This window comes from Hypomesus transpacificus, chromosome 17 (assembly GCF_021917145.1).
Source record: "Hypomesus transpacificus isolate Combined female chromosome 17, fHypTra1, whole genome shotgun sequence".
In the NCBI taxonomy this organism is placed as follows: domain Eukaryota; kingdom Metazoa; phylum Chordata; class Actinopteri; order Osmeriformes; family Osmeridae; genus Hypomesus; species Hypomesus transpacificus.
In genome coordinates, this window is record NC_061076.1 from 11102217 (window position 1) to 11123959 (window position 21743).

General features: G+C 42.4%; 2 protein-coding genes across 5 annotated transcripts in view; one reads left to right on the plus strand and one right to left on the minus strand.

The window, feature by feature from the left end:
* Positions 1 to 7662: 7662 nt before the first annotated feature.
* Positions 7663 to 18882, minus strand: LOC124478954. Of its 2 annotated transcripts, XM_047037381.1 has the most exons (3): positions 18858 to 18882; positions 13062 to 13169; positions 7663 to 8644 (listed from the first exon to the last, which is right to left on the minus strand). In XM_047037381.1, exons 2-3 carry the CDS (start codon positions 13164 to 13166, stop codon positions 8165 to 8167), a joined length of 585 nt encoding a protein of 194 aa, XP_046893337.1. In that variant the 5' UTR covers positions 13167 to 13169; positions 18858 to 18882; the 3' UTR covers positions 7663 to 8164. The 2 variants fall into 2 exon arrangements, with proteins under 2 accessions (XP_046893337.1, XP_046893336.1); XM_047037380.1 differs by lacking the exon at positions 18858 to 18882 and having other exon boundaries at positions 13062 to 13491.
* Positions 18883 to 18903: 21 nt separating this feature from the next.
* Positions 18904 to 21743, plus strand: part of flr (fleer) — a 76953-nt gene continuing 74113 nt past the window's right edge. For 2 of the 3 annotated variants that reach the window (XM_047037368.1, XM_047037369.1), the window contains exons 1-2: positions 18907 to 19056; positions 19518 to 19583. In XM_047037368.1, the coding sequence (XP_046893324.1) occupies positions 19003 to 19056; positions 19518 to 19583 (120 nt within the window). In that variant the 5' untranslated portion in view covers positions 18907 to 19002. Of the gene's footprint in view, positions 19057 to 19517; positions 19584 to 21743 lie in introns of all 3 variants that reach the window. The other variant, XR_006957339.1, reaches the window with a different exon arrangement.

Here is a 21743-nt window from a genome sequence, read left to right on the forward strand (position 1 = left end):
CTGCAAAATCTGTTTAGGGATCCCAGTTTCAGCTATGCGTTGAACTGGGCATGCGCAAAGTTGTTGCTCAGGGGCAGACTGAGGGGCAGGTTTGCTAAGGAAGAATTGTAATATTCTGTGTTGACTTGTCTTTGAAAATGAAACTCTTTAAGAGTCGCTTACCTTTTGGTCACATTTAACAATTTTGTATTACAAAACTATTGGAGCACAAATTTGCATTGTGTGTCATACAGCTTTGGTGTGCTATACAAATAATGTTTGCTTGATCATGTTACTCATCACACATTGATTGCTTTTGTACATGTTTATAGTAAAGAATGAAAGACTAAATTATATTCCACATTCTTTCTTTTTTTTAATTAAAGCTATGTGTCTGCATATGAGAAAATTTCTTGCCCCTGATGAACTCCTTTGTTGTTTTGGCAGTGTGTTTTGGGTCGTTATCTTGCTGCATGATGAAGGCTCTGCCAATCAGTTTGGTTGCATGGCAGACAAAATGTTTCTGTAGACTTCCGAGTTCATTTTGCTGCTGCCATGACATCCTCAATGAAGATTAATGAGCCCGTCCCAGAAGAAGCCATGCAAGCCCAAGCCATGACATTACCTCCACCGTGTTTCACAGATGAGCTTGTGTGTTTGGGATCATGAGCAGTTCCTTTCTTTCTCCAAACTTTAGCCTTTCCATCACTTTGGTAAAAGTTAATCTTTGTCTCATCAGTCCATAAAACTTTGTCCCAGAATTTTTGAGGTTCATCTCTGTACTTTTTGGCAAATTCCAGCCTGGCCTTCCTATTCTTCTTGCTAATGAGTGGTTTGCATCTTCTGGTGTAGCCCTTGTACTTTTGTTCATGAAGTCTTCTGCAAACAGTAGATAGTGATACCTTCACTCCTGCCATCTGGAGGTTGTTGCTGATCTCACTAACAGTTGTTTTAGGGTCTTTCTTTACAGCTCTCACAATGTTTCTGTCATCAACTGCTGATGTTTTCCTTGGTCTACCTGTTCGACGTGTTACTTAGTACACCAGTAGTTTTCTTCTTCTTCAGGACATTCCAAATGGTTGTACTGGCTATGGCCAATGTTTCTGCAATGGCTCTGATTGATTTTCCATCTTCTCTAAGACTCACAATTGCTTGTTTTTCACCCAAAGACATGAGTGTAGACATTCAGTGGTATTTATTGATTGAATAATGTATGTAATAGGACACACCTGGGCAACAAAACACACCTGTCAGTCACATGTTCCAATACTTTTGCTCACGTGACAAATGTCTACATTTATATATATAAACCACTATATTGCACTCAAGATCCTTTGTCCTGCGACAAAAATAATGTAACCAGCCGACCAAGGGACGACGTCGCGGCAACGTTGTCCACGGGTCTAAAAATAAGGTAACCAGCCGACCGAGGTACGACGTCGCGGCAACGTTGTCCATGGGACCAAAAAATAACGTAACCAGCCGACCAAGGTACGACGTCGCGGCAACGTTGCCCATGGACCCTAAAGATGACGTTACCAGCCGACCAAGGTACGACGTCGTGGCAACGTTGTCCATGGGACCAAAACATAACGTAACCAGCCGACCAAGGTACGACAACAATCCGAGATTGCAGTTCCACTCTAAATCGCTTTCTCAACAAAGCCAACTGGTTGGGATTTTTTGGGGGTGGTATTTTTCACTCGTAATCCAAGCTCCAATTTGCGCGCTAGAACGTCTCTATCACGTTGTATCCATGCGTCGTTGCTAACGTATGTTGACGTGGTGACGTAGCTAGCACAGATTACCCTTCGTCGACTAAAGGCACTTTGTTGCCACAAAAACGTTGTAACCTCCTAAACTGTGCAATGGAACGTAAATCCCAATACAAGCAACTCAATCGAGACCAAGACCAACATTTTGACACAGGCATTTTGTATGTAGTCCAAATATTGACAAAGTTTTAGGGGGGCAAAAATAATAAAAATAATAATAATATATATGGGAGAAAACAATGGTTGTGCCCTTGCCGAAGGCAAACCACACCCAACTAGAAATGGCTGTTCCTGCAAAACAGCAGTGAGAATGCTGAAAACCTGAATGGGGATAGCTGACCATGCTAAAACAGCTGAAAATTGTGAAAATGTTTTGAAAGTTATAAGCTGAAGCTTCAAAGCGCCCAAAAGGTATTTTAAATAGGGGCTGGAGCTGGACGAAGGCTTAAAACTACAGAAAAGAGAAGAAAAATGCAAAACAAAAATTGAAAAAAATCAGAAAGAAGAGGAACAATGCATAAAAATTTTGCAGAAGATTATTTGCTGGAGTTTCAAAAGGCCTGAAATGTATGTTATAAAGGACCTGCAGCAAGATGAAGGCAGAAAAGTACAGAAAAGAGAAGAACAATGCAAAAGTACTGGCAGTTGGAAGACACTAGTGTGAAATGTATTTTTGAAAGGACCTGGAGCAAGATGAGGGCAGAAAACAGAAGAAAAGAAGAAGAATAATGCAAAACAAAAAGGGGAAAATTTCAGAAAGATGAGCTGCAGGAAAATGTGAAAATTGAGCAGAAAACCAGTTGCTGAAGTCTGGGTTGAACGAATTTGAAGATAAAAGGACAACACTGGAATGACTTGAACTTGCTGGAAAAAGGTAGCAACCATTGGTCATTGGCAACAGACTGGCAACATTTCTAACCTAGAATCTAGGTTTCAGGTTCAAGACGGAGGAGAAACTAATCATGCGTAACTGCACACCCAGTCCTGTTCAGACACTTGATGACATCAAAATAATAATTCATAGTGCAGGGTTGCCGATGTTGTCGTTGTCCCTGGTGAGTTTTTTATACGTAAATAACAAGATCATGATACATCTAAGTAGCGGATCATTTCTTGCAAGTGTGTGAAAGTGGTATGTATTAACACCGTAGGCTTGAATAATAACCGAAGGCGTGAAGCTAGAGAGGATGCAATGGAAGATTTCCTACATAAGCTAGATGTACAACTTCAAATTGAAAACGGAGTAGATATTTAGAGTAAAGACAAGTTACTTTACATATGTGTTCAATATCATCAAATAACTGTAAAAGTTTTCCAGTTACTTAGCGTTTGTTCGTAGGATTAACGCCAGCTGCAGCAAACACTTACCCAAGGCCTGGTTTGGCTGTTCGTGACGGTCAGCTATGACAGTGAGCCTCGATTTTTGCAGATTTCTGTAAAACTTGCTAAAATAAAAACGATCGAGCTAGATTATGTACACTTTAAACTCAATGTACATATCTTGTTTGGTCGATTGTGGAAAAAAAATCGAACAGTTTTTAGTTGTGGAGAGCCATCGCGCTAGCTCAATTATGAGAAATGTAGCTAGAATCCACACCTCAAACAAGTTAACCTAGATGCGAAACTGTACATCCAATCCCAAAAATAGCAGTTTCCAAAACGTCACCCAATTCTGCTTTCATGGTGCGTGTCTGTTTGGTTGCCACGGTGATGTCGCAGCTGTGATCGCTAACGAGCTGGGCAGAGAGAAAAAACACATTTAGATGGAATCCACACGCAAACAAGTTAACCTAGACGCAAAACTATACGTCCAATCCAAAAAATGAGGATATTTTCCAAGACCCAAGACTCTGCCGAAACCAGAGATGTCCTTTATATGTCTGTGCGGTCAGAAATACGACTCTACCGGCAGTTTAAAAACACGTCTACGTTCGAAATTCTCTGACGAATTTTACCCACCTCTCCATTGAAGTTAGTGAGAAAATTTGAAAGGCTGCTCTCTCTCTGGACCCTTTCTTCACTTTTACAGGTCATGCAAAGGCCTGCTCAATAGAGTGCAACAGACCATGCTGAGAGGAACAAGAGAAGATGCTGAGTGTAACAGCGGATGCAACAGAGGATGCTGGAGCAACACAGACCCCTTGCTGGACTTCCCATCTCTACCTGGACAGCTTTTCTTCAGCCCTTCCCCCAAGACAGCTTCATCCAGCAGACCTGCCCTGCCTGCCTACCCCTGCCTTGATATTTCAAAAGATCACTGAATTACAACTGTTTAAACTTCAGCTAAATCTTATAATGCTTGCCACAGGACAAATAGCTTACTTTTCTATCCAGTAACTGACCACAATGGTTCTCAACACTGAGAATAGCTCAGTAGGCTAAGACAATGCACTGCAAGGAGCAAGGTCTCAGGTTCAACTCCAGCCGCAGTCTTTTGGCCTGTCATAATTTTGATTATCTGTTTAGTTAAACAGGATGACATCATTCTGATACACCATGTGCAATTTCACCTTGAAATGTCAACCGTTTCTTAACCTTTGTCCCAAAGCTGACCAAAGCTAATACTCAAATCACAGTCGGAACATAGCTAGATAATCAGCGTCAGCGCCCCTTGGGTACCCGGCATGCAGTGCGGTATGTCAAATAGGCAAAGACTTGTGGAAAATAGTGCGGTTACAACAGCCGTGCTAGGGATTTCAGTTGTTGTGTTTGTTCAGTTAGATGTTCGTAATGTTATTGTTTATCAGTAAATATAATCTTGTTGGTCACCCTGATTGTGCATGTTGTGTATTTAAATAGGACCAGAGAGTCGGCTGCTGTACTGCCATGTGCTATTCTCGCTAGGAGCTGAACATGAGCTGTGCCCCAGCCTGGTTACCCACATGATTATAGTTAATTGTACATTGACTGAGATTCTGGGAAGAGATCAACTCAAGTAGAGTTAAAATATCCACAGTTTTTCAGCCATCTTGGGGATAATGTGTCAATTGTGGGAGGCATGTTTGTGGACTACCCCTAAACCTCATGAGACCGCCGCAGCATTTCTCCATTGGCATGACCTGTAATGGGAGAGAGGGGAACAGCATGGATGGAAGTTGTGTGTGGGCAGATGGGTCTTTATATAGGGTGAAATGGAATAAGAAATGCAATACAAAATTGCTGAAAGGGTTGTATTAATTTTAATGTCCACATTGCCTCAATATCTTTGTGTTAATATATCAAATGTAATTTTGACTGATGGTTTTTCTAACCTTATTGGCTTTGAGATGACATAATTCTGAAGTAGTACCATGTGCAATTTCATGTAATTTCACATTGAAATGTAGATAGTTTCTTAACCTTTGTTCCAAAGCTGACCAAAGGTAATACTCTGCCCTTTCTATTCATAAAACCTCAATAGTTGGTGTGTAGCAGAGAGGATAGAGAGACTGACTTGTAACCCTACGCTCATGAGTTTAAATCCCCATTCAGCCTATTGTTGTTGGCCAAACATTAAGTTGTTTTGCTTCTACAATGTAAATTTGTATCATATTTTGCCAATTTGCGGAGGAACCTGCTTCGCTGCTTGCAGCTATATTTAGGATTCCTCCGTAAGGAGGAAACCTTTTGTTAATAGGCCAAGCAGCGAAGCTGCGAGGCACCTATTGTTATTGTTAGTTTTATTATTATTATTGGTGGCCAAGCCAAGCTGCATTGACTCAAGCTCAGTCCCATCGCGGATTTTGCAACTGTAGTTGAAAGACAAACAGCAGCAACCTATTTCTTGGTATTTGCTTGGCGAAATTGCTAACCAATTTTCATCATACATTTCATACAATTATACACCACGTTCCTTGTTTCAGTTAAACTTAATTTCCACTTTTCCTCCTTGATTAATATTGTTTTGTTAGATCGTTCGTTCATTCATCAATTCGTTCAGTAAGCTAGGCTTGTCGTACGGGTGAACTAGCCAAATAAATAAAACATATTTTTGTCTGTCATAATTAATTCCCTCTCTCACTCTCTAATATATATTGATAACAATCATAGTAATAATAATATATATATATTTAAAAACCTTTTGCGTGGTGGTGGGGGGGGGGGCTCAGGGAGGCTTCTGCCCCGGGCCCCAGATGACCTTAACCTGGCCCTGCTGGCGAGTGATTTCTGCATAGCTTTCTGTTTGAAAGCTTAAGTATAAGAATGTTTTGGCATTCTACTTCAGATTTTGACACAAAGTAGAGACACGCGCGGCTTTACACTCTGCGTTCGGTTGACCTCCTTGTCTATTTGTTTGTCTATGGCCGCACTGCAGCTAAGCGCTGGTGCCAGTAGCCTCCTACCACTAACCCCTGCGCAGGATCCAGCGCTGGTGCCAGCAGCCTCCTACCACTAACCCCTGCTTTGCATCCAGCGCTGGGCCCAGCCTCCTAACTAACCCCTGCCCAGAATCCGGGACGTAAACTAATAAACTACAGTTAATATATAATGACTCTAACACTTCACTGGGACCGCATTCCCATAATTGTCTTGTTTTTGTATTTAATTTAGCCCAATGTTAAATAATTCACCATAATAATACTCAGGTGTAACCTAAAGTAAACACCCTCTACCCATCCACCATTACAGATGTTGAAGCCCAGCATTACGTCAAATAACAAATAACTATATAACAATGTATAAATCAAATAACTATACAACAATTTATTAATCAAAGAACTATGTTACAATTTATCAACAATAATCGTGTCCAGAGGGGAGACACTGAAGTGTGGACAGCTGATCTGCAATGCTGTCTCGCAGGGCACCACCACTTGATGTTTCGCCATGGTCCTCTCCCCCGACGGGCTCCTCAGGGTTCTCTTCATCCACCGGTAGGACATCATCATTGCCCAGACATACATTGCGAAGCATAGTGCAACACACAATGACATCTGGCACAAATGAGACGTCCACCTCCAAGGCACAGAAAAAGATGGACCTCCACCTGGTCTTCATCATGGCAAAAGCCCGCTCAATGACCGAACGAGCTCTGGCATGATGCGGTAACGTCACCTTAAAATGACGTTACCAGCCGACCAAGGTACGACGTCGCGGCAACGTTACCCACAGGTCTAAAAATAGCGTAACCAGCCGACCAAGGTACGACGATGCCAGAAGGTAACGTCGCGGGTTACCAACTGTGCACTTACTGGCAATGTTGCCGCAACGTCATGTGTTAGCTGGGACATCATGAGGGATATGGGCCTCAGCAGACAGGGGTACCCCCCATCACCCAACAAGAAGGTATCAGGGGGGTACGCGGCAGACTGGAACAGGGGGCTGTGCCTCAGGACCCGGGTGTCGTGGACAGAACCTGGATAACCCACAAACACATCGATGAAGCGCCCTGCTGTCGTGGATAATTCCCGTGTATAGTGAAAATAAATCAGAGTCTCGAAGTGAAGAAAATCCGAAGTCCGTACAAGTCAAAAATAAACAAAGTCCAAACGTTGAAAATTATTCTAAGTGTTGACCCGTCAAAAATCAGGCTAAGTCCCAACAAGTGAAAATTATTCTAAGTCCCAACAGATGAAAAATAAACTAAGTCCAAAACAGACGCACTGGAACTCAGAGTCTGATGCAAAGGTTTATTCCAACACAGGGTAAAAAAGTGAGTGAGCTCCGAAGAGCAGACTGTCCGTTTCTCTCCGGACAGTCCCTTTTATACTGTATTTTCTGCCTATTATTTGTGTCATTTTTTGCTATTGATACAATACAGTTGGTCACAGATACATTATGCATCCTCACATTATTGGTACCTTTCTGTTGATGACCATTTCTACGCTTTGTCACCCAATTGGCCCCTATACTAGGGTGTCCTTACATAAATCTGACCATGTCCAGGCTCGTGTTGGGTGCACACATCTTAGACTTTCTTCTAGTTGGTATGGGATGCTCGTGCTTTATAAACATAGGAAACCCCTAGACACAGACCTAGGCCTGACCTGGGTGACAGCTTCAGACTTGGTTTGCAAGAGTTCCTGAAGCTCGGCCATAAATGTACGTTTTAATTTACGGCTAGGCCTCTGCATTCCTTTGAGTGGTACTTCCCCGACCTCCTTTGCTAAAACCAATGTCTTGCACTTCTATTGTTTTTCCTCAGTCACAGCTTAGAATCAAATTTCCCATAATACAACTTAGAGTATAATATAAGGAATAACTGAGACATTCAATTTTCAATTAGATAGTTCCATAAGTGTAACCCATCTCCATCATTTCAGCAGGGTGACATAATTTTCTTAATCACTGCATGGTCACACACCGCCTGCAGCTGTATTGAATGGAACAATTTCCTGTTGAAATAATCCTGGCCATGGGGCTCTCCTGGGGACTTGATACGAACATGGTAACCGTCAACGGCTCCCATGGCCCTGGCAAAAGCCGAATGCCTAGCCAGTCGGGCAAAACCCTCTGATACTTCTCTCTGCCCCTCTGCAGTGGAAGGCAACCTGATGACCCTTGGCATCGCCACGACTACACAGCCACAGACCCGATGGACAACGTTGTGCACCGTGGTCCTGGGCATGTCGAATGCCCTCGGCACCACGCGTACGACGCAACTGTTGATAGAGCAATTCACAGTTTCTGACAATAAATATTTGTTGAGTATATTGAGATTGAAAATGAGCCTCTTGGGCACATTCCAATGCCTGAGGGTCCAGGTAAGACGTATCGCTGGCCAGCCAAAACAGCAACACCAGGACCTCTATGGTTGGCCCCCATCCATGGCACCGCTCCTGGTTGAGCAGCTGCAGCAGACTGGTGATGGAGGCTCTGCTGAGCCGGAAATCAGGGCGGGTGTCTTCCCCAGCAAAATAACGCCGGAGAGGGGGCACTGCCATGTTCAGGCTGGCATACCGTACACCACCCTGAAATTGATGACATGTAAACAATGTAAACAGTTGTTCATCGAATATGCAATTTATTTAAATTCATCCATCCATGACATGGACAGTGGACATTAATGAACATAACTGTAAATATCACATTATGTCCCAGCTAACACATGACGTCGTGGCAACGTCGTAGCAACGTTATAAAGGGAATGTTGCCAGTTTGTCCCATGGGCAACGTTGCCACGACGTCGTACCTTGGTCGGCTGGTTACGTTATTTTTAGATCCGTGGGCAACGTTGCCGCAACGTCGTACCTTGGTCGGCTGGTTACGTTATTTTTTGGTCCCATGGACAACGTTGCCGCAACGTTGTACCTTGGTCGGCTGGTAACGTCATCTTTAGACCCGTGGGCAACGTTGCCGCGACGCTGTACCTTGGTCGGCTGGTTACGTAATTTTTTGGTCCCATGGACAACGTTGCCACGACGTCGTACCTTGGTCGGCTGGTTACGTTATTTTTAGACCCGTGGGCAACGTTGCCGCGACGTCGTACCTTGGTCGGCTGGTAACGTCATTTTTAGGTCCGTGGGCAACGTTGCCGCGTTGTCGTACCTTGGTCGGCTGGTTACGTTATTTTTTGGTCCCATGGACAACGTTGCCACGACGTTGTACCTTGGTCGGCTGTAGACAATGCATGTAATTCATGTGCTGCTCAGCCCCAGCATGTCATTGGTCATCAATTTTCTCATATGCAGACACATAGCTTTAATTTAAAAAAAGACAGAATGTGGAATATAATTTAGTCTTTCATTCTTTACTATAAACAAGTACAAAAGCAATCAATGTGTGATGAGTAACATGATTGAGCAAACATTATTTGTATAGCACACCAAAGCTGTATGACACACAATGCAAATTTGTGCTCCAATAGTTTTGTAATACAAAATTGTTAAATGTGACCAAAAGGTAAGCGACTCTTAAAGAGTTTCATTTTCAAAGACAAGTCATCACAGAATATTACAATTCTTCCTTAGCAAACCTGCCCCTCAGTCTGCCCCTGAGCAACAACTTTGCGCGTGCCCATTTCAACGCATAGCTGAAACTGGGCTTCCTAAACAGATTTTGCCGTGGCCCCACCGTCTTTCACACAATGGATTTTACCTGGAAATAAGTTACTTCAAAGGTGAGTTTCTTTACAGACATACTTTTAAATATATAAACATATTTTCAGAAATTGGATGGGGCATATAGGTTTGAAATTGAGTTCTTTATAGCGTTATATCAGATTCACATTATTTACGTAAGGATTTCGCTTGCCAGATTAAACCCTCCAGAAAGTTATTTTGAAATACTGAAAATGCATACATGTTATCAAAGTTTAGCGTCTCACAAATCACCCTCAAAAGAATCAGTGAAAATAAACGTTCAGAACTGTTAGAAAACCTTGTCCCACAATAGTTTATTTAGCTAGCCCTGAATTTTCAAAGAAGCTAGCGCGTGGCTGATCACGTTCACAGTCGGTCATGGCATGCACAGCAATGGTGTCTGTAAAAGTATCATGTCACTAATTCTTTCAATTTGGACATAACATCTGTTTTTGGATAAGTTTATTCGTTTTAACTTTTAGATGCGTGAGTTCTAAATATTTCAGATACTTTCACCAGCGGATGTGAGTTATTTTTCCAAAACGGAAGTTATGTAGCTTTAATTAGCTTCCGTTACCTAGCAACCTAAGATAATACTCGTACCAATGCTACTACTTGCAAGTGTTACTTGTTAGCCTACTAATTGTACATTTTGAAGCCATACTGTAGTGTTAATCATATAGTTTTTGCCCATCAGAAAATAGTTGGTTGGAATGTTCAGCATCACACATGTGCGACGCTACGCTGTGGGGCCCTGCTTTCGAACGATCACATATGTGCGATGCTACTCCAATATCAATATACTAATACTATGTACGTAAACTACATTCCACTTTCATTTCTGTACAGGTGATCCGACCACCATCACAAGTACTGTGTCCCTTGGAAATTATGGTAAAGTAATGAATGACCGTTTATAACAGTGACAATAATTGTATGAGCCATGGCAACCCTAAAGGCTATGCTTTGAAGCAAAAGTATGACTTAAAACGTTTGCATCACCAGATGCCATACCTCTAGGTTTCAACTCTGGTCTGGTGGAGGAGAACCCATAGGGGGCCCCGGAAAACAGCTGGCAGCCAAGCAAGTGCAAATATAAGACACTCCAAAAAATACTCAAACCATTGCCATTGTAAGGCATACCTAATTGTAGGGCATACTTAAGTTGTTCTGATCGTGGGGGGAAACATATTTGTCAAAACAACAAATGTTGTCTTACTAATGCTTTGTAAACCCCATTCAGCTGTACAATCTTGGGCAAAGACCAATTAAGGTAACATTTGTTATGTACATCAATGTTACAGCTAATTTAGAAAAACCAGTGTATGCCAATCATGCAAACTCTTTTAAACTTGTTTTACTTGTCTTTAATTACAGACACATTGGAAGAGAACCAGCGAGAGGCTCTCCTGTTAAGGCGACCACAGGGCAGACACACTGAAGAGGTGCCAGTGATGGACCTACAGGTGGCCCAAACACAGGCTGAACTCCAAGACCTTGAGGAGCGCCTTAAGGTGCTGGAGTTGCGAAAGAGAGTGGTAAGTGTTTGGAGATCCCATAAACTATGGCTTACGCGCATTCAACGTTCACATTGGTGCTGACAATAAGTTCATGACTTCTAATTCCAGACGCTGTGATGAAGTAGAAGACGGGACTGGGAGAGAAAGCTGTGGAGCTCCACATAGAGGAAACACTCAAACACACCCCGGCAGCCCATTCAAAACAAGCCAGGTGAATGAATCATGATTGCAGCTTCCATATCCAATCTTTCACATGGCTATGACACAAATCTAGAATCACATAATATTTTAATTGATGATGTATATTATTTTAGATGTGATTTTTTTAATGACTTGTATAGCCCCTTTTCACATGTGCGATTATGTTAATCGAACACTAACTTATTTTGTGCTTCCTTGTCAGGGCCAACAGACAGGACTCGTAGCGGGGACTGGAAGAAGATTTTAATTCATTTTTTGCACTTTGTTTGTTTGGCACTTTTGTTTTGCAGTGTCACTTTTTATCACGTATGTATATTTTTTGGCCATTTTAGTTTTTATTTTAAATGTTACATGCATACTTTGTCCATTGTCATTTTAGCAGACACTCTTATCCAGAGCAACTTACAGTAAGTACAGGGACATTCCCTGGAGGAAAGTAAGGTGAAGTGCCTTGCCCAAGGACACATCATTTGGCAACCTTCTGATTTAATAGCCTGATTCCCTAACCGCTCAGCCATCTGACTCCCCTTTAGTATAGGTAGACCACATATTTAGGATTCCTATATGTTGAATGTATATACTTTCCTGCCAAAGTAAATTCCTTGTCTGTGCAAACTTTCATGGTGATTAAAACACTTTCTGATTCTGAAATGCTGCCTCGTTTATGATTTAGCGTGAGTCAGGCTACACATCACACAAACATATTCCTCCTAACGTTGGCTATCTATTATACCAAAACAAGTAGCCTTCTGGGCAAATGAGGTCTGCATATGAAATATAGGTTACTTCATAATTAAGTAAATTGTTAACGTCGCAGTTACGGACTAGCAACGTCACAAAATTTCTTTGCTAGGAGGTCGCGGTTACGGACTGGCAACGTCCCAAAACAACGCTGCTAGGAAGTCGCGGTTACCGACTGGCAACATCGGAAAATAACGTTGCCACGACGTCGCGGTTACGGACTGGCAACGTCCCAAAACAACGTTGCTAGAAGGTTGCGGTTACCGACTGGCAACGTCGGAAAATAACGTTGCAACGACGTTACGGACTGGCAACGTCAGAAAATTACGTTGCTAGGAGGTTGCGGTTACGGACTGGCAACGTCGGAAAATAACGTTGCCACGACGTCGCGGTTACGGACTGGCAACGTCGGAAAATAACGTTGCCTCGACGTCGCGGTTACGGACTGGCAACGTCACAAGATAACGTTGCGGCAACCTACTGGCGCCCCACAGATGCACGGTCCCGCAAAGTCGCCAAAGACGTTGCGGCAATGTATGTTTGGTCATCGCGTGACGTTGCGACAACGTAAGGGCAACGTAAATGTGTTAGCTGGGGTGTAGTAAATGGTTGTACGGTGATAATTGACATTTCACTATAATCACGGATAGTATGAAGCTATCGTGAGCGACTACTGTACTGTATTTATCTCAGAAAGGTAAGGTCGACGGTAGCTAGCTAGATGCTGTACGTGGTGATTGTGTCTCGACGATAACTACATACTATAGCAGAATTATGTCACACACGCCGATAATTGACATTTTACTATAATCACGTATTTTCAAAATGATATTTTAAAAACGTACCTCAAAGGAGTACGCTGCCAACATCTCCATCCTTGCGCGGTAGGCTCTGCGCTGAGCCCTGTCCTGCTCCATTCGGCACCTCTCCTCCTCCATCCACTCCTGCATAAGCTCATGGACAATGTGCACCATTCTCGCCATTTTTAGAGTATTTCAAACCTAAAACTAATTAACTAAAGTTTCTCTTCATAACTTTATTTAGATGACCTTAGTTTAGCTTACCTTACAGTACTAGCTAGTACCTAAGCTAACCCAGCTTAACTTGCGGTTTAGCTAAATTTAAGTTTAAATACGACTATAACTTGACCCTAGTGTGACAATAAACTTGAGTGATAATGAAGTCTCGATATCAGTTGAAAGCCACGTCGAAACCAGAGAATGTCTAATAAAGAGAGAACTCCCACTCTCGGGAAACTTCCGGGTTCTGAACTGGTTGCAGTTCCACTCAAGTTCCATATGAGGGCGCTAACGGTCGAGTGCAGAATGAATGGTGGTCTATGGAGCTATACCCCTCAAAATCCACTTTTCTCATTTTTTGTCTAGTAATTTGAATTCTGAAATCGAAAGGGGAGGCAAAAAAAACACACACCACTGGGTGTTAGATTTTTTTAAAGCCTTTGAAAATCAGATGGCTGAGCGGTGAGCGAGTCGGGCTAGTAATCAGAAGGTTGCCGGATTGATTCCCCACCGTGTCAAATGATGTTGTGTCCTTGGGCAAGGCACTTCACCCTACTTGCCTCGGGGGGAACTTACTGTAAGTCGCTCTGGATAAGAGTGTCTGCTAAATGACTAAATGTAAATGTAAAATGGCATTGACGTCATACACATCGTACGACCAGAGCTACTGCTTGACGGCAAGCTATGGTTACTTCCACTTTACTCTCGAGGCATCGACAACATAGCTGACAGGTTAGGCTCTCCCTGTCAATACAAATGCTAGAAAGAGTTTTGGCTTGCTAATGTTGTTGCTAATGTTGCTAATGCTCTGACATTCTGGTTCTGCTTCGGATGCCATCAAGCGGGATCTCTGGTCGTAGTCAGTCCTTCACTAACCAATCAACATTCTTTAGCAGAATGCCAGTGTGTTATGGGCAACAACGACTTACCCCGTGAGAAATCAAAATGACATAAGTACTTGTTCATTCAACTTTTGACCTGTAATCCATGTTGAACATGCAAAAACTACAATCAAATCTGAGATTTTTCAACGACAATCAGACGAAAGAGACAAATTTAGCCGTTTAGCTCCATAGACTCCCATTCATTTTGAACTCGACCGCGATCACTCCCGGTGGAACTCTGGTGAAACTGCAACAAAATTCGGTACAATGGGGCTTAATAGGGAGTGGGCAGGCTCTCCTTAAACAGGCTCTGTTGAAACCGCTGGTCGCTGAAAGATGCAATGCAAATGACTGCCGCCTGACAGAGAGCGCGAGTGCGAGCGCTTAAGTACACGCAGCGAGATGACGTACATCCTGTCTTAATAGGCTGTTCGAAAACAACGGTTTTTAAGATACCCTACCCCGAAGAGAGCTGTCTTGTTAGACACCTGTCTAGTAAGACATCTAGGATTAAGACAGCTGTCTAAGTTTTCGAACACAGCCATGGTCTTTGATAGCTAAGAGGTAGCGCTGAAGTTACCTTTGTAAACATTGCTTTCGCTCGTGTGACGTGTAACTCGTTTAACAATCACTGCCACCACTACGTCTTCCTAGGTGGTATGTTGGCTAACACCGGTCTCGAAGTCGGCAACTGTAGGCCAAGTGGCGGCTAACCGGCTAGCTAGCTGGCGAAATAATAAAATGACGACATCAGTGTGGCCATTTCAGCTAGAGCTAGCTACTGTAGACCTAGTAGTGTTGTACTGTATTGGCACTGTAGGGCTGTTTTGGCAGCCCCTTTGTCACTGGTCACCCAGACACTCGTCTGGGACAGTCGTTGATTTGCATGAATGCTAAAATGACAATCACACCTTAATGAAACACCTCTGGAGAGGTGATCTCAACAGTGGAAGAGGAAGGTGGACAGAGGAAGACTCTGAAATTATCATTAAAAGTTGTGTTCTTGTAAATATCGTTCTAAACAGCTTTTAATGTAATGTTTGATATGCTTTTGTTTCTTATTTTATGTATTACATTCTAGTAATATTTTAAATACTGTTACATGTACAGGCTCTTCAGAGTTTGTGCCTGCAGCAGACCAACATGTGTTTAACATATTCCCTTGTCTTGCAAGGGCACCACTTGGTCTACTGCAGCCTTGATTAATGAACCAATTTGATTTTGTATGCATTAGACAACTTTCCAGACATATGATCGGAGTCCCCATTTTAGTCAGGTTGTATATAGGAAGAAGTTTTTACCAATCACTGAGTTCTGTTTACTATACAGCTCCGGTGCGCTAGGCGCCTAGTCTTCATTGTGAATACCTTTGTTAACCATTGCTTTGAAGGTATTGTAGCGACTGATCTCCAATAAAGGCCGCTAAGAGGCTTAATGGGCTCCAGGCAGTTACGCGTCCAAACAATTTCCAACTCCGGTGATGGCTATAGTTTAAGAGTTTAATGAATGAAAGCCAGAAGTACAACGGATGAATGAGAACATGTAGATAGTGTTGAAAATAAACAAATAAAATATAAACTGCTGTAATGGATGGTTATTTGGCGTTGTTGACGATAAGTTGACGGTAAACAGAAAATAAAACAGGTGCGCCACCAACCCCCTCTGTATCCTAACCCCCTCCCGCCACAAGTGCCCCGTTATATACACCACACCCACACCCACGTGTGTCAATCAAAACAGAAGTGTTTGTAACTTTTCAACATAAACAATTTTGGCCCCTACAGGTATGTTTTGTATTTGATGATATTTCATTATCATTGTATTGATTATCTTACTATTTAGATAATAAACTATTATTGTGCATTTTGTAGTTACTTGTTCTCCTTGAAAAGTATCTATCAAGCTACGGCGGTGAAAACTTTGATCTAGTCTGGTTGATGCGGCTAACTGATTATGAACATAGACATCTCCCTGAGAATCTAACCAAAAGTAATTTGTGGTTCCCAAGCCAGGGACAAACACCAAGCGTCTCTGGCCTTTCAATTCACCACCTACAGCACATACCTGAACAGCCAAACCCATTTTGTCACTGAATGGTCATTAAAACGAGTCAAGTGGTAGTGGTTTGATTTAATATTGAATAATTCCATGAATTATAATATCTGGGTTTGGGTATTGTGTACTGTGTTGAATGGGTCTTGGTCTGGACACGTCTTGGTTAGTTGCAACTTTAAATTGTGGAGTCAGGTGGCTGAGCAGTTAGGGAATCGGGCTAGTAATCTGAAGGTCGCCAGTTCAATTCCCGGCTGTGCCAAATGACGTTGTGTCCTTGGGCAAGGCACTTCACCCTACTTGCCTCAGGGGGAATGTCCCTGTACTTACTGTAAGTCGCTCTGGATAAGAGCGTCTGCTAAATGACTAAATGAAAATGAAATGAAATTGCCAAAAATAACAAAGCGTTAAGAAACTTGACTTCAATTTGAAGAGGTACTGTAAATCCAAAGGTATTGGATTAATGTCTGGAATGGTCTGGCTTCACTTAAGGTCTCGTCTCACTAAATGGTAATACCGGCATGGCATAATGGTGAGGCTAGATAGTTCTAGTCAGGTGCCTTATCGACCTAGCTATCCACATAATAGCAGAGCAATGTAGCGGTGGCAGTGATTGTCTTCTTTGTTAAGCGTAGCGACGGTTGCTATCTGTGTTAGCTAACATTACCTGGCACTATCACCCCCCACTACCTGTACATCTTGCACACGAACAGTGCTCTATAAATCTCAAACTATTTAAGACTTCAATATCTATGTTCCGTAGAGCACTTATCCGCCCAAGTACCTCTACAAAATCTACTATGTGTGCCAAAATAATATATCCTGACAAGCCATGCTGATCCATTTGATCTATAAGGCCAGCATGTGATCTCTGAGACGGCTAATGTCTTCCATTATCTACCGAATCTAGGTGTCCCTATCTGCCTTCGATCTTGTGTGCAGCTGCATTGGTCTGAAGATAACCACGCCCCTCTCGTTTGCATGTGAGATCAGAAATAAATACAGCACAGAAATAAACAGAAACTGTTTTTGTGGCCCGTAAAAAGGTGCTCTGCCTCCCCTCTGGCCTTGATGAATGAACATACCTCTGTTGAAGACCCTACATAGATATAAAATATTATGAAAAACATTTGAAATTTTTAAATAGATTATTTTTACAGTACATTTTGTATGGGGTCACAATGCACATTTTCTAGAACATAAACAATTGTTCACTTTCTTAACTAGCTATCTTGCTGGCGAACTACAGCTAACAGTTAGCTAACAGCAACCAACTGACAGTTAGCGTTACTTAGTAAGACACCTTGATATATTTTTAAATAGCAGGTTCTTTTTACAGTACATTTTGTGTGCAGTTACAGTGCACATTTACAATTTCACATCATAAACAACCGTTCACTTTCTTAACTATCTTGAATTAAATACAGATAGTGCTTAATACCAGAGCCAACGTTAGCAAGCTCGTTAACAATATTCAGCTACCGATAGCGACCTGGCTAACGGATACCTGGCTAACGAATTCAGACTATTTTTGTTAATAAATCATGGCATAATTACATAGTAAACTGTTTGTTTCTCGGTAACTTTTCAATAAAATAAGCAAAAAAAGCAAAGAAACTTACATTTATGAACACTTTTGTTTTGAACTTCGGTCGCCATCTTTTTAAAATAAAATCTGATTTGGGTTCTGGCGCACAGACTTATGGGTAATACGTGCCGCCATTAAGACAGCAAGGCAGCTCAGATGCTCTCTTAAAAAATGACCGTTATGTGACGTATTTCAAGGTATCTTATTAGACAGGAAGAGAAGATTTAAGACATTTCAAACAGACCTCGCTGTCTTAAAAGGAAGGAAGGACGCATTTTAAGACATTTCGAACACAGCCTTGGGCTGTGTTCGAAAACTTAGACAGCTGTCTTAATCCTTGATGTTTTACTAGACAGGTGTCTAACGAGACAGCTCTCTTCGGGGTAAGGTATCTTAAAAACCGTTGTTTTCGAACAGCCTATTAAGACAGGATGTACGTCATCGCGCTGTGTACTCGTGTGCTCGCACTAGCGCACTTTGTCAGACGGCAGTCAATTGCATTGAGTTTATTGTCACACTAAGTCAAGTTAAGCTTTATTTAAACTTGTGTTAGATATAGGCTCAATAGCTCATAACATTTGTGTTTGTATTTCACTCATTTGATAGGATTATGATAAAACGCAGCAACTAACTAGTGTCTGCTCTGCACTGCGATGCTAGGTACCGTACGTTATCGAAAAGTCGGAGCAAATTTACTAATTAGGAGTGTCATCAATAAAATAAGTACATTTTCATGAACTACACTGCCCATTTCTCGATACATTTTTATTCAGATGCTGATTTACAAGTACCGTTTAGCTGAAATATGAATTGTAAAAACTTAGAGCAATGGCGGTCAAAGGATTCTGTTTAACTTGTTGCTCACGGTAACCCCACGCACAGAGTTATGGGTAATACGTGCTGCCATTAAGACAGCAAGGCAGCTCAGATGCTCTCTTAAAAAATGACCGTTATGTGACGTATTTCAAGGTATCTTATTAGACAGGAAGAGAAGATTTAAGACATTTCGAACAGACCTCGCTGTCTTAAAAGGAAGGAAGGAAGGACGCATTTTAAGACATTTCGAACACAGCCTTGGTCTATGTTCTAGGCACCTACCTGCAGACGGAAATGAGGCAATACGCTTTCCGGTGCCGTTGCCAAGTTACGGTGTGCGTTCACAAAGGAAACAAATACGATTAGCAAGGTGGAGCAGGATAAAACGAAAATTACAAAGTATTATTTGTTTTCCAAAGAAAAAGTAATGACGCTAACAACTATTAAGGACGGCGAATATACGGCCACAGTTTACAGAATGGTGAGAATGGTTACAGAATGGTGGTCTATGCTGTAATTTGGCTTCTGTTCTAAGGGGAAGATAATGCTAGTGCTAACGTTGAGTAACTAGTTAGAGCTACTGTAGCTAGCTGGCGGTACATACTGTAATATAGTAGTTTAGTCGTTTTTCTCCCAATTCCAAACGTGAGATGACCTAAGCTACGTCATACGACAGACCTGTCTGTCCAACGACAGGCTTGCGAACTAGCCAGCTGGTGTTCTGTAGCACTCTTTACCACTTCAAAATTGGGCAAGCTACTAACTTTCGTTTGACTAGCCAGCTGTAATGTTACTGGGGTCATGTGACAACATTAACTAGGTGTATTCGACTTAATGCGGCGCCGCTGGCATATCACCATGCAAGCTAGCCTAGAGCTAGCTAGAAAGTTACTTTAGCTGTCAGCACATACGTCAGACCTTCTTCTCCACCCTCTTGCATAGATAAAGGATGGGCGTTATGGAGAAGCCATCAACATCCTAAGCAATGAACTTCAGAAACAGATGAAGGTAAGTAGCTAGCTAGCTAAAATGTTGTCTAGGAACCACATCCATCCAGGCCAACTGTAGCTGTAACCAACTGACTATCTGCTCCCACCTCGGCCCTGCCCTAGCTGGACCTTCCCAACAAAGAATTCCTAATAACGCTATATATCACAATATGGCACATTTTCTTTAAATTCAATAAATAAATAGTTAATATAAAAAGACCACACGGAGAGGCCAATTTCTTACACATTTTTTTCATGATAATACATAAGCTACATATAGGCTAAACCAGTGGTTCTCAACACTGGTCCTCAAGTACCCCCTGTCCTGCATGTTTTAGATATTTCCCTGTTCCAACACACCTGATTCAAATGAATGGTCGTTAACAGGCTTCTGCTTAACTAGATAACAACCCATTCATTTGAATCAGGTGTGTTGGAACAAGGAAACATCTAAAACATGCAGGACAGGGGGTACTTGAGGACCAGGGTGGAGAACCACTGGGCTAAACAACTATAACACTAATGATAGCCTATATTAATAGCCTGTAGCCCAGTGGTCACCAACCTTTTTAGGCCAAAGATCACCGACCTTTGCCTTGGTGACCCGAAGATCTACCTATTGAGGCGTTGAGAGACAGAACAGACTCCAGACTGAACTTACAACTTAACTTTATATTTGGCCTTATTGTAATTGAATGAAATCAAACACTTTGTGAACAATATGAACAAGAAAAAACACTTTTGCAATGAGCAGGCTGGATATGAACGGTTTTATTTATAAACTGAAGTTACAACACAACACTGACAAATTTCTCATGTGACAAGTCAGTGTGATGGCTGTGACTGAACACTGTCTGTGAGTGCCTTGTAGTTTGGCTCATAAGCAGAGACAGCCAGTCTGAGGCAGTCTGTGAGGTGTCTGTCAGTAAGCCGGCTCCTGTACTTGGATTTGGTGATTTTCATCTGTGAAAATGCCATTTCACAGAGGTAGGTCGATCCAAAGTAGGCACTCACTTTTAGTGCACATGCACTGAGGAGAGGAAACTTCTCTCGGCTGACAAGTCCCCAAAAGTCACTGTCCCTTGACCTGGCTTTCAGCTCAATGTCATTTTGCAAATCAAGCATCTCCATGTCCACTCCACTTGGCAAAGCAAATGCTTTCTCGAATTGGTCTGCAACCTCCTCTGTATTAATAGACAGGAATGGGTTTGAAAGAAATGCAGCAATATCCTTCATGATTTCTAACTCACCAAAACGTCGACTGAACTCCGCTGCCAGTTTGTCCAGGTGCACACAGTACTGCTCAGGGTGAAAGTCAGAAGAGTCTTTGATGGACTGTGACATTTTTTCCAGGTTTGTAAAGTGTGTCAGCGTCCCTTTCCTCAGATTCGTGGTCCAGACACAGAGTTTGGCCTTGAACGCATTCACTGCGCTGATCATGTGGAGGAGGTGCCGGTCTTTTCCCTGGAGTTCGTGGTTGAGCGAGTTCAGTTTTCCGGTTAGGTCCGTCAGAAACCACAGGTCCAGTAGCCACGCATCCGTTGAAAGTTCCTCGTGCTCCTCGTTCCTTTTCGACAGAAACGTCTTAATCTCAGGCAGCAAGTCAACAAATCGCTGCAGCACTTTTCCGCGACTCAACCACCTGACATCAGCATGCAGAAGCAGGTCTCCATACGCCGAATCGAGCTCATCCAATAACGCCTTGAATAAGCGATGCTGAAGCGCTTTTGCTCGAATCGAGTTTACCACTTTGACCACCAGTGACATGACATGAGAAAAGTCCACAACTTTCCCAGCCAAGGCTTGCTGATGAATCACACAGTGATACTTCATGAAGTCGGGGAAATCCGGATCATTACGGCACAGTGCTATAAAACCAGCGTGCACACCGCACATTGCCGGTGCCCCATCGGTAGTGATTGCCACCAGTTTCTGAATGGGGATGTTCTTTTCACGGACATAGCTTTTAAAAACGTTGTAAATATCCTCACCTCTCGTTCTCTCTTTTAATTGGAGAAGAGTGAGGAAGTCCTCCTTTGTTGTAAAGTCCTGGAAAGCCATTCTGACAAATACAACAAGCTGAGCCGTGTCCATTACATCCAGCGATTCATCAAACTGCAGTGAAAAATATTCACAGAGTGACAAGTCCTCCAACACCTGTTGACCAACGTTATCCGAC

What these genes read in the sequence shown, in the direction of transcription:
- LOC124478954 (XM_047037380.1), bottom strand. Translation starts at nt 13,199, where the DNA reads ATGGCGAGAATGGTGCACATTGTCCATGAGCTTATGCAGGAGTGGATG. An exon ending in TGGCAGCGTACTCCTTTGAG is followed by an intron (nt 8,645 to 13,061) that starts GTACGTTTTTAA and finishes CATCAATTTCAG; the next exon opens with GGTGGTGTACGGTATGCCAG.